This window comes from Rhipicephalus microplus, chromosome X, assembly GCF_043290135.1.
Source record: "Rhipicephalus microplus isolate Deutch F79 chromosome X, USDA_Rmic, whole genome shotgun sequence".
Lineage (NCBI taxonomy): Eukaryota > Metazoa > Arthropoda > Arachnida > Ixodida > Ixodidae > Rhipicephalus > Rhipicephalus microplus.
The window spans coordinates 412,505,699-412,525,135 of NC_134710.1; the positions used below are offsets into that span (position 1 = coordinate 412,505,699).

The window sequence follows — 19,437 nt, forward strand, 5'->3', positions numbered from 1 at the left end:
TAAGCGTAAGGGATTATTGAGCGCCAGGCCAATCTGATCCCATTCCTGTGATGGGGTGCAATGTGATGACAGGTGCGAATTCCATTTTCTTTTTTTTCCATGGGTTTAGGGAAATAATTTTTCAGGGATCAGATGGAAATACCTCCGACATACATACTAACATGCTTATTCTTGGGCGTAGTCATGCCTAGCCACCAGATGGGGAGAAAAAGGAATGTTTCCCAAAATGTGCGATAAAGTGTTTGGTGCTACGCCTTGACGGAAGTATTGATAGGTGCTTTGGAAACCGGTACGCCATTTCTGTAATCGTAAAATATGCAACTGCATGTGCCACTGCTAGGGATAGCGTGACACTCCCAGCCATTTCGGGGTAAGCCGTTTTAATCTACATGAAGATGTTAATGAGCCCCTTCTCCATCACAGCAGTAGCTGTGGCCATTCCTTCAACTAGGCCTACTGCAGCGCCAACTAAATGTCTGCATGAATTTAGCACTAGTACCGTACATAATAATCAGCACGTGCCTTGGGTTCACTTCGATGGTGTTGTGAATTCATCTTGCGTGAAAATGGTTTAAGTTGCACGCCTGCCTTAACCATTACTGCAATAGGAGACCATGATTTATCGTCACGCATGGTGTTGCTTAGCTCAGTCCTCACTGTTCGAAGCAGGTTCCGCCTTGTGAGTGCCTGAGAGAGGCACAAGAGTTGATTTCTGCTCTGTGTTTCTATAATTCTCTAGCCTGTATTATACAGGAAGCGGATAGTGCTGGTGTGCGTCAGCTGCCTCGGTGCGCTCTCAACCGCCTGCCTGGTAAGACTGATAGCTCATTCTATCAGCGCCTTGTCGTACTCCCTCCTTACACTGCGACATGTCCTCCACTTGGAGGACATGATGACGGAACATGATGATACGAAGCCCAAAACCGCAATGTTTGCAAGCCACAACCCGAGCATACAATTCAACGGTGAGGCCAGAAAATCTACCTGACCAGGCCTGGAGCAACAAACCAGAGGCCAGAGAGCATATTCTTGGCTGGATAGATGTGGCTGTAGCCTTTAGATCGGGCGGCGGCAAACGCCACCTAGCCGTAATGCTTAGTGAACTAACCACTAGATTTTTTTTCCCCCTTTAAATAGTAAAGTTGGACGGGTACTTTGAAGTGAAGGGTTTAATTTTCAATCGTGCCTTGACTTTAGCCACCAATCAGATAACCTCCTTCTAGTTAAGTCTACCCGCTTAAAGTCTATTTTGCCCTCCCTGTCCCTAAACACCAGTGCTTTGAAAAACTCTGCGGCATCATCTTAAACTATAAGGCGAAGCCCTTTACAGAGCATTGTCAAGTGTTCGGCAGTTTCTTCTTCCTCTTCACACGCACTGCATACTGTGTCTACCTCTTCGTATTTGGCCCGATATGTCTTGGTTCGCAATACTCCCGTCCTGGCCTCAAACAGTAGAGAACTACCCCGAGTATTATCATAGATCCTTTCTTTGGCAATTTCCTGCTTAAAAGTTCGATAGATCTCTAGTGCGGACTTCTTAATCATGCCAATTCTCCACATGTCAGTCTCCGTTTCCTGCAGTTCCTTTTTAACCGATAGTTCTTTCTGGTTTGGCCACCTGCTGTTTTCTAAGTATTTACCAGTCAATTTCCTGGTTCGCTTCCTCCATTTTGTATTGACATTCTTCATGTACAAGCAGCTGAAAACCTTCATAGCCCAATGCTCCTCCCTCATTTCTCTCAATCGCTTCTCAAATTTTATCTTGCTGCTAGCTTCCCTGCCATCAAATGATGTTCATCCCATATCACCTTGTACTCTCTGGTTTGGTGTATTCCCGTGAGCTCCTAAAGCAAGCCTACATATTTCACGTTGCCTAATTTCTAATCTTGCTTGAACTTCTGACCTCATGCACAAGACCGCGTTGCCGAACTTCAGCCCAGGAACCATGACCCCTTTCCATAGTCCTCTCACAACATTATACCTATTGTAATTCCACAGTGCCCTATTTTTCATCACTGCTGCATTCCTGTTATCTTTAGTCGTCACGCATATTTCGTGTTCCCTCATGTACTCGGTCCCATTGCTTATCGATATGCCCAGTTATTTGTATTTATTTGTTATCTCTAGCGTGACTTCCTGTATTCTAAGCTCACTACCTTTGTTATCATTAAAAATCATGACTACTGATTTTTCCTAGCTGAATCTAAAATCTAACCTATCTCCCTCATTACCGCAGATGTCCATCAACCTCTGCAAATCTTTCTTGTTGTCGGCCATTAGCAATATATCATCTGCGTAGATTAATGCTGGTAGTGCCTGATCAATGAGTTTTCCTTGTTTGACTAAAGAGAGGTTGAAGCCAAGTCCACTTGCCTCTAATTTGGCCTCTAATCCTTGTAGGTACATCATGAATAAGAAGGGTGACAGTGGGCACGCCTGCCTAAGTCCACGTTTCACCACTGTGGGCTTAGATACCTGTTTTTCCCACTTTTTAACTACCTTGTTAGTTTTATAGATTTCCTTTAAACGATTAGTGACTCCATCTTTTACACCCAGTGTGTCTAGTATTCCCCACAAGTCCTCTTGAACCACGCTATCGTACGCTCCCTTGAATTTCTGCAGGCCGGTAGGAAGCTTCACAGCGCAGCGCCTGATCTTGTGAAACGGCGCAGCCATGCAGGCAGGGCATTCAATCCCCTCCCTATTTTTTGTATACTACTGTCCTTGTGTACATCGTAGAACACATAACAGTAATGATAGCAAACAGATCATTGATTCGGGTAGGCTTGGTGTTTTTATTTATTATGGAACAACGAGGAAGCTGCTGAAGCCCGTGCCCGTATACAGCTGCTTTATATGGAGATGAAACTTTAACGAAAAAAAAATGTAATGATAAACAGTAGGCTCATAACAAACAACATTTCTCTGAGGGTGCATGGAATATATGTCCCATGCAAGGCTATGCATTGCAGTTCTTACTGCATTAATTATGTACACGTACTGCAGGGCATGCAAGTGTATGCAGACATACGCTGACGAAATGACATTTTTTGCTATATACAAACGTGCACCGCACCAAATAAGACGCACGTGTTTGTATAGTCAGGGAACACTCGTGAATATTGATGAAATCACACAGCTGGCTTACAGTATAAAACAAACACAATTGCGAACAATAAAATGCGACGCTGTTTAAAGAGGCGGACCCAGGTTACGAGGAGAATTATCAGTATGGCATACACACCACGTGTCAAGCTTTTGCAACATCTAAAGAGACTAAATATGGAAAGTTGCCTTTGTGAGTTAACATGACAGTACCAAATGGAGAAGCCACACGAGAGAACAATTCATCGTGGGCTAAAGAATGTGTTTTAAATATTATACACAGCTTTGCAAGATAATATCGACGAGTTTTACTCGTCTAGGTGTGGGAGGTGTAGGCCTGATAAAATGCGATGTTGCTTCAGAGCCTTCCTTTCGTAATATTGCAATTTTATTCAACTCTTTCAAACGCGGCACCGTAAATTTCTACTGGGTGCTCGAACACGGCAAGCAGGTCGCGGGGCAAAATCTTTGTAACATTTTATTACCGAAACAGCGATACTAGCAATGCTTGAGCTGCACTTGCTGTTTTCTAAACTGTAACCTTCGCAATCTCATCACTGTGATCAGGAAACAGAGAGGAAAAGTACAGCAGTAGTACGTAGAGAAATATTCAATTTCAAGCCCTTTAGCAATATCATCTAAACAAATCGCCAGTTTACTGTTGAATTCTCGATAGAAACAAACAGCTGATCAGGGACGCAAGCTTGGCTTGGCACTGGCTTGGCCGTTCATACAGAGCCAAAAGCCGCTGCAGGAAACTGGTTGCGGATCGTATTGAGACAAAATATTTTATACATTTTTGTCTTCTTTGTTTCATTTCTCTAATTGCTCTTGTGATGGCGTGGACCGCGCTTCGTGATCTCATGTACCGGCGCACTGTTTTTAAGTTTAGTATGGCGCACGATAATACATGATTGCGTGCTTTAATTTAAAAATGTTCGCGAGTATGACAGCAACACTGCAATGTCGGGAAGAGGATAGTAGTAGAACCAGTAGCAGCTGCATGCCCGGGTGGAGCGACTGATGCCCAGATTGAGGAATGTCAACCCGATGCCTTTTGTGTTGGCCGTTCTGGCAGTTCCGCCGACTTTATAGAAAGAGACGACCCCGTCGCTTGTCCTCTTCTCTTTTCCTTCGGGCATCAGCGACAACATTGACGGTCGACGTGTTCGACTTCACCGTGCACGTGAGTATAGGTTGGTTTTTCATTCGAGTGAATTCTTGTTCAGATTTGCAACTTGTCGACTTCATCCTGATCACCTGTCACCGGCAATAAGTCACATACGTGTGATATTTAGGTGAAATAAATGATAATGCACATTTTCTGCTCCATTTGCGTGACTTAGCTACACCAGGACACGAGGTAAACCTTTGTCGCCTAGCCACTAGCAGGCAAGATCGATCACTCGCATCCTTCAGTTCACGAATCAACGCGCCTGCCTTAAAATTAGTAAGCTGCTCGCAAAAAAATCTTACCGAGGCAATTTTGTTTTCTGTGAACAATGCACCGTAGATTTGTCTTGAATAACAAAAAAAAAACTTGAAAAATAAATGTCGCGGCCTTTTAGAAAACGCAGTGTCTAAGAGCTAGACGCGGCATTTTGTAAAAGGCTCATTAAATTCAGTATTTTTTCGTAGTTTCTGCTTGAAATTATTATTGTCTATGAATTTCATGGCCCAATCTTTCACTTTGGCTGAAAATCTCGGCGGCAAAAACATTGTTCAGTGTCCCTTTAAGGGCAGGTGTAGATGCCATCATTTCAGTCGCAAATCTTTTTGCTAGTCGGTCGGCTGGTTAACAATAAGGGTACTAACTAGAGTTCCAGATTTCATCAGCAACATATCATCATGGCTTCATCAGATGCTGCATTATATACATTCTATCCTCGTTTTTAAATAGGTGTACCGTATGGTCCACTGTTACAGGAAACAAGCAAGCTCATAAACAGTGAGCCATGCGGTGCTAACTGGCAGCAAGGCTTGTGAATGGGACGCATGCGCATAGAATCGGGGTGCGCCCAGTTTTGTCTGCCATTTCTCCGCCTGTACGCATGACAGCATTGGAAAGCACATCCGTATTTTAGCTGCGCAATTTATCTAGCCCAGTGCCTCCTGCTTCAGGGATTTCCTGTGAGCACAAAAAATGCATGATTTTAATCGCTGCAGTGTTTTGCAAGTTGTCACTGTAAAGCACATCATATTTTTTGCATAATGCTCGCTGCAACTAACAAGTTTCGATGACTCAAAATGCTGTTCAGGTCTGATGTAGCAAACATTTTAAGCTCGTCCTCAAGACCATGAAATCTTGGTTTATTAAATAATGGAAGGCAGAGTTGGTATCAGTTGATTTACAGTGTGAAAATGAAAAGTGCGAAGGACCGTGCCTCGCAAGTAAGCCCCGAGAGCATGAGCAGAGAAGTAGCAGATGAGGATGCTCATGCGCTGCATTTCCAAATCTCACCAGCACTAATGCTTACGGACTGCTGGCCACGCACTAGCGTGTTCTTTCTGAAACAGGACTTTGACCCTGTAAGCAAGTTCTTGAAGGGCATAAGTAAAACGTAGAATGGGCCCCCTAAATGCACCCATCCTTAAATCATTGGGCTTATGAATTAGTGCCTTTTTCGAAATACAACTATTCTGAGCAATAAATTGTGACAGAACAGTGCACGAAGTTTAAAAATGGGCAAAAAGTATTTAAATGTCCCCTTTATACATAGTGTTCTTGTGATGTCACTTCTGCCGTTGTCGCCCTCTCCCGCCATGCCCGGGTAACTCCCTGGGTACCTACGGCAGTTCACGTGCTGCAGTGCGGTTTGTTGGGGGCTCGTCATCTGTTGCTGTGAACGATGTGGAAGGATTGTGGTTTTTTGTTGTCTTACTTTAACGAGCTCATTGGATTAGGAAGGCCTCGCTCGTTCACTCGATACAAGACCAGATAATCAAGATGTGCGACACATACACCAGCCACGGCGTACACCGGCTGCCCGCCACAACCTATGAGGGCCTATTATCTTGCTTTCACTACAAATTGCCTGGCCCGAAAACAAGTGAAAGCTCAAAATCTCTCGAGCCGCAATTTTAAGAGTGGATGTGCGAAGCGCAGCAGCTCCGATCGAAAACTAGTCGTGCAGAGCTAGGCAAGTTTACAAGAGATATAATATTATGAATATATTGTCACGGCCTACGCCACCAAAGTAGCAATGCCACCCCCCCCCCCCAAGAGTTTTAAACAATGCTGATGTTGAGCTTGAGCCTCTTTGATTGCAATTTGTGGAAATAGTCGAGGAAAATATTATACAAGGCAGATAGCGACTTTGCGTGGTGTGTGCCGCGGTAATGCCAGTCATCACTTTATTTTTCGCGTATGCTTTAACACACTTTTCACTTCGTATTTTGCTTTTGTTGTACGCTAATGTACAGTGGAGTCACTGAACATGATAGTGACCGTGTACAGAATTAATTGACTAATTAAAAAAAATCCTGACGCCCAACTTGAACCAATCGGCTATACTACAAAGTGAACAAATATTGTTTCCCATTCTTTATAGTTTGTTTCAATGCAATACCAAACCTCCGCGATCGCCATCACAATTTTAACCGCCTTCCTCGCCATCATCATTTTAACTGCGGACAAGTTGGTATGTACAGTATCTTGGTAAGCTATATCTGTTTGCAGGTAAATACTTGGCTATGGCACTTACCCGTAATGAAGTGTCACCTGAAGATGCAAATATTGCAAAGTTTCTTCAAGTAGCTTTTGTTAATCTGCACCAGCCAAATACGCTGGTACTTTTAGGAAAATCGGAATGTGCGTTCTCAATTTTAGGTTATAACTTTCAGCGAAGAAACACCCTAAGCTCTGCTCCCTCCGCGTGGACTACTAAATCAACTTGCCTCACTAGCAGCTCATAATTTTTCAAACTTGCATCGTGAGGCAAAACTAAACGGGTGCAAGCACTAGGAGACAACATGGCAGTTGTAGGCGATAGATTCGGTTGGTGCCCGGGCATGTTGGTGGCGCATTTCGGAAGTGACGAAAAGGCGCTGCGAGATCCACGTGCACACTTTGTATAGTTGCTGTATTGGACAGCAAACTTTTTTTCTTATCTGGGCAGTTTTACCAAAGGAAGCTTCATCATATGGCGTGATAAATGAAGCGAATCCACAGGTTGAACCAGATCATAGCCTCGCTGTGCTTTTGTACTTTTTTTAGCTCGCAAAATTTATTTGTACATATAAGTGACAACTTGCCAGTAATAAGGCAGCACTCGTTTCGTTACCATATGATCATGTCCGGTGTGCTGCTGCCTCAATATTTCAAATTCTAAACATTTACACCATTGTATGCTAACTTTTCCTTCAAAGTGAGACAAGCCACATGTGTATCGTAGATTAAGAAGCATGCCAGTTTCACGTACTTGCAAGGTAAACATCAGAAATGCACAGTTGATCAAAAATACTAGTTTAATGGTGCATCTACATAGCAGAGCACCTGTGGCACCTCGGGAACAAGATAATGCCACATATGTTACAACAGATAATTAAAAAAAGACAGGGGACGTGCCGTGAACAAATAGAAACAAAAATAAAATGGCACGTGGCAGCGAGCGAAGGCGGCAAGGGGGGGGAGCCCGTGGGACTGCAGCGGATGAACGTAGGGTGTGTGTTTAATATGTGGAAGAAAAAAAAAATTCAAAATTTTGGCGACTGAAATGAGGGTGACTTAGTGAGTGCGCTCATGACGAGAGTAAACACGGTTATTATTTTTTTTTCAAATCTCTTTTGAAAGCCACGAAAAATCTGTATGTGGTGCAGCCTAACAGAAGGTCCGTGAAGGCAAATTATGAATTCGTCATTGTACAAAGGCCTATTTTTTTTTTTCATGCGCACCATTCTCGCCGCGATGGTCTAGTGGCTAAGGTACCCGGCTGCTGACCCGCAGGGCGCGGGTTCGAATCCCGGCTGCGGCGGCTGCACTTCCGATGGAGGCGGAAATGTTGTAGGCCCGTGTGCTCAGATTCAGGGGCACGTTAAAGTACCCCAGGTGGTCTAAATTTCCGGAGCTCTCCACTACGGCGTCTCTCATAATCATATAGTGGTTTTGGGACGTTAAACCCCACATATCAATCAATCAATCATGCGCACCATAAATAGTGCTCAAAATTTAATTGCATATGTTCTTTTCATCCTGGCTGTATTCCGTGCTGTTTATGATGTAAAAAAAAAAGTAGCACGCTGAAGTGGTGCTGCTTTTGGGCAACAGTTGAAAATGGCGGGGTTCATGAATGCGGAATACTGCCGCTTACACTCAAATCACTGTTGTGGTCACCTCCCACTCTTTGCAGCATGTGTTGTGTATACACAGCCGCATATTTCCTAGCTAGAAAAATTTGATTTTAGGTGTTTAACGCCATTTTCCATGTACCTATTCCACAATTACACACACTGATCAGCAGGCTTTCAATTGCGCTGAAGGACACACGTGCCATAAAATTCATAGTCAATTTTTTCAAGAAACCGTATGTAAAGGCTGAAGCTTCATGCGTACGTACATACACACACACACCATGTTGTTTTTTGTACTTTATGAAAGCTGTGAAGGTCTCATGTGCCTCCAAGCGTAACCTGTCTTATTTATTCTCCATCACCGCAAAAGTATTGTGAGTTTCAAATAAAACTACTTTGCGCATGGCCACGTTTGGGTAATTTTTTGTGTAGGTGTTATTTGAGCAGCCTACAGTGTTTACTTTATAAGCCTGTATGTATATGTTGCATTATAAGGATGCAGAATGTGTGTGGCTGTACAATATAGATGAAAGTAAAAATTAAGTGTGTCTATTGTAGTGTTCTTGCAACCAATCTTACCCCCGTATCCTGGAACGTCCCTCCACTCAACACTTCACCTTCACTTGAGATGGCTGATGGGAGCGCTGTCTCTAAGCAGAGAAAGTCGCTGCATGTCAGCAATAATCTGCTGTGATTCTCGAGTAGCGCAGCGTCGCTTTCAAACGAGCAGCGGCACAGTGCTCAACTCTGTCAAGTGAAGGGTGAAAGTCGAGTCGGGGGAGCATTTATGAATATGGGGTTTAGTTTTGTTGTCTTGTTAACCTGCCATTAACACTGTATTGATGCTACTTTGCTCTAGTTGTACAGTGCTCTCCAAGGCACAAGGAGGCACCGCAGGGGGAAGGCTCGGAGCAAACCATGCGTGAGTTTCCTTTCATTGTTACTCTATGCACGTATTAAGTGATAGACTTTAATGTATGCTATTTGTATTGTGCAAGTATTTGGGGACATACAACTTCCAACACTTATATGTTCTGACGAAAATCACGCAAGAATGAGAGAAGCTTGTGCAAAAATTATGCAAGAGTGTAAGAAGCTTTTGCAGAAGTCTGTGAAATGAAGTTTTGAAAATTTGTGGCAATGTGTCATTGTACAGTGGTCAACAGTCTTGCTCAGCATGCTGGACTGCAGGGCTCCCGGCTGCACAGGCGCATCTACGGAGTGCCTGATGCATGATGGGCCAAATGTCAGCCTGCACACTGGTGCCTCTTAACCCCGTTTGTCTGTTACATCAGTGTCTCTTGTAAAGGGGGTCAATTGTGCTACCTTTTTTTTTCGAATGTAATGAGTTCTTTTTCCAGATTATTGTTGTTTTAAGGTAGAGCCTCACATTTCAGTCAAATACTGAAGATTCTATTTTTCCTTCTAGATGCTATGAAGTCACTCCTTGTGTTACAATAGAGTGAACACTGTTATGAGAAAAGCTACTTTATGAAGTTAACTCACTCCATATTGACTTAACACACAGAATTAGTTAAAACTACACTCCATTCCAGCTGCATTAGGAATAATAATCATTTGCATACTTCTGTTTCTTTTGTTTGTTTGTTGGCTGGAGGTTTGGAGTATAGGGAGGCCAGAGGGCACTGTGTAGTCTTTCTTCATGGGAAGCAGCCAGCATGCTGAAACAGCGGTGCAAGCATGCAAGATGTTCACCATTGCATGCAGTCAGTTGCTGTGAGCAACCTACTGCATACAATTAACTGCGAGTGGTGAACTAATGCTGCACTATGTGTGCCTCCTGGAAAGCTGCAATGGTAAAGTGCCACAATCGTATAGTAACATGGATAAAATCGCAATTTGTTTGTTGAATAATTTTGCAACAAAATCAATGGAGTTTTGGATAAATTTGTGTATCTGCCTGGTTCATCAAAGCTACAGAGTCAAATGCGGTATATACTCGCGTATTATGTGTACTTTTTTTGTCGATCCGGTTATGTGCGAAGCTAGTAGGAATCGCTGTCCTAAAAGCCCAACTGGGAATATATGTTGCAGGCACTGTCACAGCTGTCTCAAAGCGGATTGTCATTTGTTTGCTAAGCTTGTTCAAATGCCCCCATTTTCTTGAAGTTCTTCCGAACATTGCTCACAAAAACCAGTTCTCACGACAGGGTTATACCAGAGAACATAAGTACTCTCCTAGAATTGTCGGGAACCCAACGCAAAGTAAGATGCAGACAAGGAAGCGCGATGCCAACACAGTGCTGTGTGTGTCGCCCTTCATGTGTGTGTGTGTCCATTCCTTGTCCCAGTCTTCTATTGCGTTGTGTTCCCTCCGATATCTAACCAACACACCCAAGCTTCTATGCTAAGTCTTATTCAACGCACTCTTCTGCTGGCTCCCATACTGAATATTGCATGTCGAAGAACTCCACGCTGATGTGCTTAGCAGTAGCACCGTTTCAGTTTTCTTCGGTAAGCTTTATAACAGCAATCTGCCTCGTATATAATTATTGTAGCCTATCACAAGGAACAGTAAAAACGCAATGGCCAGATGGCGAAACCGAAAAAAAAAGAAAATGAGTGCGAAAACCTGCCTCATCTAGTTGATGTGACAGGTCCTTGCACGCATTCAACATCTGTGCTGTGTCTAGGGAATACATTCTTGCCGTGGAAGAGGTGGGAAGATAGGAGGCAAACCTTTAGGCATTTCGGACTACACATAAACAGGTTTCGGTTTTCAAGTTCGATATTCTAGGGAAAGCATAAAAGTTCATGGAAGAAGGGACCTTGCACTCAGTCCATTTTGTGTAAGACTGCACTCGCCTGCTCGACAAGAGATGTGCCTGACCAGAGCATCATGAAGTCAAATGTGTCTGTGTGTGTGCTGGCAAGGTGGCTCGGGCTGGTTGGGGAGGGCAAAGTATGCGAGCAAAAAGTTTCTTGTTGTAAAGCAGGCTGGCTAATTATACTGGTGAGCAAATTATGTGAGGATACAAATTGTGCGAGTAAATATGGTATGTACTCTTGTATGTTTCAGCTCTGTTGCTACGGATCGTGCGGATCCAACTTGGCATCCGGCAGCAACAAAGAGAGGTTCTGCAGGAGGTGCGACAGCTGAAGCACTAGGTACGGCTCTTGTCCGTGCCTCAGCACGCCCAGCCAGCACAGCACCCTTCTGACCTTCCCCAGCTGCCTGCTGGTACAATTGGAGAAGTGGAGGCAGCAGAGGCAGCTGTGCAGAGTAAAGCTGTGGCTGCGGCTTTGTTGTATATTTCTTGATTTTTAATATGCCTATGTAACATGCAGAAATTTAGTATTGCTTTAAGATACTGTGTTTCGGGAAACAAACTAGTCAGGTTATCTCATGAGCCACTGTACTACAGTCGAATATGAATAATTTGTATTCAAAAAGGCCAGAAAATTTGTTCAAATTAAAAGAAGTTCAAAATAATGAAAGTTACCGTAATTACTTGAATCTAACACACACCTTTTTTCCGGTTAAGAGAGTTCATAAATCCCATGTGCGTTAGAATCGAGTACGAAAAAAAAATGAATATGGTCATTCTGTTGTCATCGCCACTTACAAAATGGCCGCCCCCTACGTGCGTCGGCATGGCGCGTCGGTCATTTCTGCCTATGCGTTTCCCATGCGCGGCACTTCATGCGTGTGCTGAGGAGTTCGTCATCTTGTAGTTCATTAGCATCGACGGCATGGTAGGGCCGACTCCAAAAACTCGACGAGTGCACCACATTGCTGCTTCTAAAAGAAAAGTCGTCGCGTGTGCCAGAACGAACAGAAATCGGGCCGCATCGCGGTCATTTGGAGTTCCCGAAACGTGCGTGCGGGACTGGCGGAAACAAAAGCAGAATATTGTCGACAGCAAAGATTCACGCAAGGCTTCAGTGGACCATAGCAGGGTCGGTTTCCACAAATTGAAGAGCTGCTCGGCGAGTATGTGATTAAGCAGTGAGCGGCACAGCGGCCCGTGAGGACAGAACTGCTCCAAGTGCAGGCTATGCAGTTAGCCTTAGAAAAAGGGCTAATGCAGAGCCATTTTAAAGCGAGCAGGTGCTGGCTAACGAACTTTATGAAGAGAAAAGGCTTTTCCCTTCGAAGGCGAACGGGCATATGCCGGAAGTTGCCGGAGGAGTACGAAGAAAAGCTTCAGAGGTTCCTCCTAAACTTGCGGCACAACAACGGCTACCTGCTTGAGCAAATCGGGAATGCCGATCACACGCCTCTTTACTTCGACATGCCTGGCACCACAACCGTCTAGGAGAAGGGGGCGAAGCAAGTTCGTGTACTGACATCGGGCCACGGTAAAACTAGAGTGACAGCAATGCTCCGTTGCACGTCAGATAGGCATAAGCTTCCCCCGTTCTTCATATTTAAACGGAAGACGCTCTCAAAAAGAGTCGTTTTCCCGAGTGGTGAGAAAAAAGGGTGCGCGTTGCAACCGATGTCTTGTTTTTTTTTTTTGTCGTGGAAACCGGGCGCGCGTTACAATCGAGGCCGTGGTAGAATCGAGTAAATACGGTAAACGAGCGGAGGGCTCACCATGCAGTGATGCATGTGCATGGAGAAGTTTTATTCACAAATTGCAGGACATCCGTCATTAATTAAAGTAGTCAATACATGTCTGTACACGTTGGCCTTGCAACGAGTCAACAAGTTTTGCGTGCAGTTTGCAAAGCATTTGTACTTCGGCTTCAGTATTCTCCTGGCAAAAGAAGTTGCGCGCGGCAATGTCCAGTACTGACACTCTTCGAAGACAACTGTGTTTCCACTGTTACCATCTGCGCTGCAGCCGGAGCGTGGCCAGCACATGATGAGAAAGAAAGAGCGTCTCCACCTGGAGAAAAGCAGATCGGCATTCGAGAGAGAAACACTCCGCGGCAGCTTTTTTTTTTTTCTCTCTTCATGCGCGGTGTTGAAAGGAGAAGAGTCTCTACATAGCAGGAACGAAAAACAGGGAAGCGCGACACCGGCGCGTTGCACATCGACATGAGAGAGAGCCAACTCTCTGCGACAGCTTTTTTTCCCCTCTTTCTCTTCGTGCGCAGTGTTAAGAGGAGAAGGGTCTCTACGTGGCAGGGACGGAAAAAGCCGAAGCGTGGCACAGGAATGTCGCAGATTGGCATTTGGCAAACATTCCACCGCAGTCTTTTCTTTCCTTTTCTTCATTTTCTTCTTCAAGCACAGCGATGAGGTGTCTGAAGTGCCACCGCAGGATTGGGCGGGGTGCTGAGAGCATTTTCGGAGCGCGGTATAGCTTTGATAGGACCACAGCGTCAGTTCGAATTAAGTGTGTTGGAATTAATGAGATTCGACTGTATTTACAATAGTCTGTGAAGTCCGAGTGAACTGTCCTAAGCTAGCAGACGATGTAGGCGGCATCGTGTGTTTGATGGGCAGTGACTAGCAATAGCCTGCTTAAAACAGACATTCAGTAATTTTGTTCATTTATCACCCTATTTCGCGTCCGCTGCGGCTCTCTCTACTTTGAGCTACAGTTCACCCTGCCTTGTGTTCCCTCTACTTTGAGCTACAGTTCACCCTGCCTTGTGTTAGCCGATTTCTTACTTTTTCAAAAAATCTAACATGCACCCAATTTCGCAGGGTTAAGAAAAATGCACCTTTGTTTATTGTGATGAGATTTCTATAGCGACATGCCTCTTTGTTGGCTATCACAGAAAAATATAAACAGCAAATGGTGCGACCATCTAGTGCGACCTTTATTTTTCTATCAGTTTCATCTATGACGAAGATTTGGTCTCTCTAAGGTTGCCTCTTAGTACGCCTTGATCATGTTCATTTATCTTGTTGTGCTCTGCTTACAATGCATTGATTAAAAACATGTCCAAGCTTCTTTTTGAATTCCACATATTTTATCGTTTTTCACCTGTAGAAGCTACTCCTGGTCAACATTCAGGCAAAGACATTGTAACCTCGAAGAAACGTGTATTGGAATTTGAGCTCTGTACAAAGTAATTATACTATTTCATAGGTAGAATCAATATTTATTAAGGGTTATAACAGTGTTGTATTTGATTTCATAACAGCGAAACTGCATATCAGAGAAGGACTCTGAAAGGTTCTCACACTGAGTGTGAGAGGGCTGATGTGGAAACCATTTTAGGTCAAGTGAGTTGAAGTTAGCGTAAAAAAACAATGAAATGTTGTGATGCCCAAAAATTCAAGTTGTTGTTTTCAGTGTCCGCTTCTTGCAGATTTTTATCATGAAAACATTTCCATGTGCTGTTGCGTTTACCCCATCTATGCTTCTTGCATTTTTTTACAGCGCAAGCACCTCCTGCAGATTGGGCGACGTGGCCTCCGAGAAATTGCTGTGAATGCCATGAAGGCTGTATTGGCACATGACGAGCAAGTGCTGTACAGCCTTCATGGCAGAAAAGGGAAAAGGGCCTTTGTGAACCTGAGGCTCTGTAGATTAGTGACAGGTTAGACTTGTTCATTGTTTTATGTGTGTGTACCCTTGTGTATTCTCTGTACTGCAGTGCTTCATGTGTACTATGGTATTTCTGTTCTTGTATGCAGATGTCATCTGCCAAAAAGCAGGGTGCGACCAGGCGGAGGCCCTCAACTTTATTAAGAGGTGGCTGCCAGGGTCTGGTGATCGCTGTGGGGGCAGGAAGCGGCGCTTCAGAGAAGCATTTGTTGTGGAGCAGCCCGATGATCCCCATTCTCAGAGTGCAGATTATCGGCTGCTCGCGGCAGCTGGCTTCCTGCCCAGCCACCGCAGCCAGGGCCTTGACAGCACCACTGCCACTGTGCCCCCAACGCAACCTGACCTGCAGTAGAGCGGGCCTTTTTTAGTTGCGTATATATATTTTTCAATGTATACATTTTTTGTTGTACCAAATAAAAAAAAAACAAAGAATAAATGGTCTGCAGGCTGTCGGTGGTGCACTGTTCGGCTAGCTTATGCTGATTTGGAAGCACCATCACCATGTTTTAGTTACAAAAAAATGCTCTAAACTGTATGATTATTCTCGATTATCATGTGGGGGACATATGTGGGGATTGCAAGTGGGGGACATACGCTTTCAGCATTTACTTCCTAACGACTTTTTTCGATCTGCTGTACCAAATAAAGCACTCGCTATTGCAAAAGATGGATTGGTAAAAAAATAAACTACACTTCTAGTGTTAGTTAGCAAAGGGAATGAGGTATAAAAGATGAAATAGATTGAGTAACTGCTTTCAGTTCTCAGCGTTCAATTTTCTGTTGCCCCAAGTATACAGGGCTGCAAAGCTACAAGAGCGGGTCATCGAGGCATATTGTTTAAATCTTCCGGTAAGAAAAATTCCCTACTAATAATGGTTACATAAGGGCAAGCCAATCAGTAGCCAATATTCGTCGTGCAGGAAACATCGTTGTAATAACGGCATTTGATTGGCTGCAATGTGGCCCTGGATTGGTCCAATGTCGGTCGTACATCCGTAGCCAATATTCGTCGTGCAGCAAACATCGGCGTAAAAATGGCATGTGATTGGCTGAAATATGGCCCAATGTTGGCCGAACATTGGCAGCTCTGTCGGCAATACGATGGGCCTTCGTCGGCCCAATGTTGGTTGCATACTGGCTAAAACATCGGCAAAACGTCGGCCCATCATTGGCTTCAACGTCGGCCCGACATTGGAAGAAGTTGCACTTCCGACGTCGGCCCGACGTCGGTGCCGATGTTAGCCGATGTTGGTCCAAGATTGGTCCAACGGCGGCGTGCTGCCTGGGGCGGTACAGGGAGAATTGCGCCTCGACCTGATGAAACCAAACTTGCGGGTCCTGTAGCCAGTAAGATGGGAGACGCAGTTGCACGGCCGAGACGTCCTGCGGACGTGAGGCTTGTTCGGTTGAGGATGCATTAGAGTCAGTCATTGTCTTCGTCCGAGGTCACCACTTGTAGGCTTATGCCACAGGAGCGAAAGAAGGACACGCCTGAACGATAACCGATGCCAGCCCAGAACGTGAGCCGTGGCTTCACGTGCCACGGCCTAGCGCTTTCTGTATTTTCTTCTGTCGCCATCGCGTGCTCTCCGGTTTGCGCGCCGCCCGAACGAGGGCGCTACAGCACAATTGACGTTAATCCTCCGTGACGGCTCTATGAAAGGGGTACATACGCAGTGTTTATGAAATTGGGTAGGCAGGACTGCAACCGATATTGACGTTTCACGAAGAATAACGTCTATTTGAAAAATAGTGGCGAGACCTGGCATAGCTCTGCAGTAAGATGAATTATTTCCACGCAGAATGCTTGGGTTTCAATCCAGCTTAGACCCTGACATTGGTTACCAATGTCGGGCATTCCTTAAGACCCATGCTTGAAATTGCTTATGTGGTTGTCGTTGTTCCTGGATGTAGATACTAAATGTCAATCACATGTTGCACACACCCGCATACCAGCGGCACATACACGCCCGTGGGTATGTGCCACTGCCAGGCAGAAAGTTTTTGACGACGTACGCGAGGAGATTTTGACATTATTCATGTCTTGACCAGCGCCGCGTCATATTCGTCAAACCATCTTAGCCTCCCATGTTAATTTTGGTTCACGCCAAGTTACGGGTGAAACCACGAGAGCACCGAAACGTAAGTGGCTAGATCAATCAATCGTTCGATTGATCGATTGATCGATCGATAGATAGATAGATAGATAAATAGATAGATAGATACGCTCAAAGTGGCCGAAGTTCACTAATAAAAGCTTCGCATTTAGAACATCGCCCTCCGAAAACACAGTGTGCAACATTCTCACAGAAGAGCTTGCAAACGTGCATTTATTCAATTATGCAACCAATGTCGATAAATAAGCAAAGATTACTATGCATATAGTTCCAAAATAAGGCAAAAGTAAATGCTGCGCAATCACAGAATTTCTGATTTTTTGAGTTAAGCTGCTGCATGTATGCTCTATGTGGACAGAACTATAAATGAATACCGCAGAACAAAAGAAGGAAAGTATTTAGGAAGTGGTTTGAAAGTGCGAACCATTCTTCTGCACTGAATAAAAAAGCAGGGATGTCGCATACAGATAATTTTGTTAAGATTGCTCGCATAACGCGAACAGCCAAGCTCACTCTAGAGCTTGTGCAACAACCAGTGATAAGGCTGGAAAGTTCTATGTGTTGTGCATCAAAGACAGCATGACCCCGCGGTGATTTTTTTATCGACTGCCGACGCTGTGTGCGCCGCTTTCAGCGCACAGTGTGTGTCGATTGTAGTCACTTATTGCATTCCTCAGGTAAAGGTTCACACGAATAAAAGCTTTCATCGTCGATTCGGCAGGTGCTTCCTTAAATATACCGAACACGTGACAATACCTGAGCCGCGGCTAAGTAATTTCGCTACGACTCAGGGTTGATGTGCGCGAGTGACAGGAGTATCTTCATTATAAATCATTTAAAAAGAAAATCTATTTTGTAAATAATAACCTTCTATAAGCGCTAACTTGTGAAAATCGAAGATTCTTACGTGTTCTAAGAACTGGGAATTACAGTGTAACAAAAATATATACATATATATTTAATGTACTCACGTTCGTTGGCTTCCGCGTCACGACTTGAACTCTTTGTTGCAGGAGAAAAATGACGATATCCTTTTCTGTGCATTTACGGCACAACTGAAGCTTAAATCGCTTTGCGTCGCTAGTGGCTAAGATTTGGTGGTCAGCCGATACGAAGCCCACACTATAGCTCCTTGTAGGTGTAATACACTTTGTTGTAAAAGCAATTAGACTGAACAACAGGGCCCTCTCTTGCGCCTAAATATCTATCGTGTTCCTTCGTTCTCTTCTGGGGAAAAATGCGGACTATGATTCGAGCTATGCGCGGATCACTGTTAAAACAATCCGCCCGCATCTTGCAACGGGGGGAACTATTCTCTGTTTCACCAATTTGGTTCACCACTACCAAAACTACGGGGTGATTTGATTGATATGTGGGGTTTAACGTCCCAAAACCACCATTTTATTATGAGAGATGCCGTAGTGGAGGGCTCCGGAAATTTCGACCACCTGGGGTTATTTAACGTGCGCCCAAATCTGAGCACATGAGCCTACAACATTTTAGCCTCCAGCGGAAATGCAGCTGCCGCTGCCGGGATTTGATCCCATGACCTGTGGGTCAGCAGCCGATTACATTAGCTGCTAGACCACCGCGGCGGGGCCAACACTACAGGGTGTAAGAAACCAACACGGTTGCGTAGTAAAACGTATACTCCCAGATATATGAGTGCCTTGAAATTGGCTGCGTTGTCTAAAATTGGTGTTTCTTTGGTGTGTCTCAAGCCACATCGATACCCAATAGGTTTTTCTGGATCAAAATATTTTCTATTCATTTAATTGTTTGTGTCAGTTACCGGTGGTAAGTATGCTTACAAATCAACATGGCAGCACCCTTGCAGAAGCGACCGCCCGCTTCGATCTGAACTTGTTTCCCCGCCGCGGTGGTCCAGTCACTGAGATATTCGGCTGCTGACCCGCACGTCGCGGGATAGAATCCCGGCTGTGGCGGCTGCATTTCCGCTGGAGGCGAAAATGTTGTAGGCCGTGTGCTCAGATTTGGGCGCACGTTAATGAACCCTAGGTGATCTAAATTTCCGGAGCCCTCCACTACGGCGTCTCTCATAATCATATCGTGGTTTACGGACGCTAAACCCAACATATCCATCCGTCCGAACTTGTTCCTGCTAAACGCCCACAGTGCTCACAGCAACAAATAAATCTTGAAATCAGCCATCTATTTGTTCAATCTTACTCTGAGAATAAAGCATCAGGTGCATTTTGTCGTTATTAGCGAGATATGCTGCTTGCGTAGCTGCATCTGGTCAGCCTAAAGCGCCGAAGCCAGGGCTTCAGCTGGGTTGCCAGAACAAGAACACTGCACCTCGAAATATCAGACATTCAACCTCGCACAGCGTTACGAGCGGATCGAATGATTCTTCGATGAAACAAAGAATATAGAAAGGAAGCATTGCAGGGAGAGACGGGAAGGAACACGTCAAAGAGAAGCAGTGATGC

The 19,437-nt window shown here is 44.7% G+C and overlaps 1 protein-coding gene across 1 annotated transcript; it reads left to right on the forward strand.

Annotated features, from left to right (window-relative positions):
- The first annotated feature begins 14,711 nt into the window (after positions 1-14,711).
- Positions 14,712-15,228, forward strand: LOC142777421 (uncharacterized). Its single transcript, XM_075881782.1, has 2 exons — positions 14,712-14,859; positions 14,957-15,228. The coding sequence occupies exons 1-2, from the start codon at positions 14,757-14,759 to the stop codon at positions 15,217-15,219; spliced, it is 366 nt and encodes a 121-aa protein (XP_075737897.1). The 5' UTR covers positions 14,712-14,756; the 3' UTR covers positions 15,220-15,228.
- Positions 15,229-19,437: the final 4,209 nt, after the last annotated feature.

What these genes read in the sequence shown, in the direction of transcription:
- LOC142777421 (XM_075881782.1), top strand. Translation starts at nt 14,757, where the DNA reads ATGAAGGCTGTATTGGCACATGACGAGCAAGTGCTGTACAGCCTTCAT. An exon ending in GCTCTGTAGATTAGTGACAG is followed by an intron (nt 14,860 to 14,956) that starts GTTAGACTTGTT and finishes TCTTGTATGCAG; the next exon opens with ATGTCATCTGCCAAAAAGCA.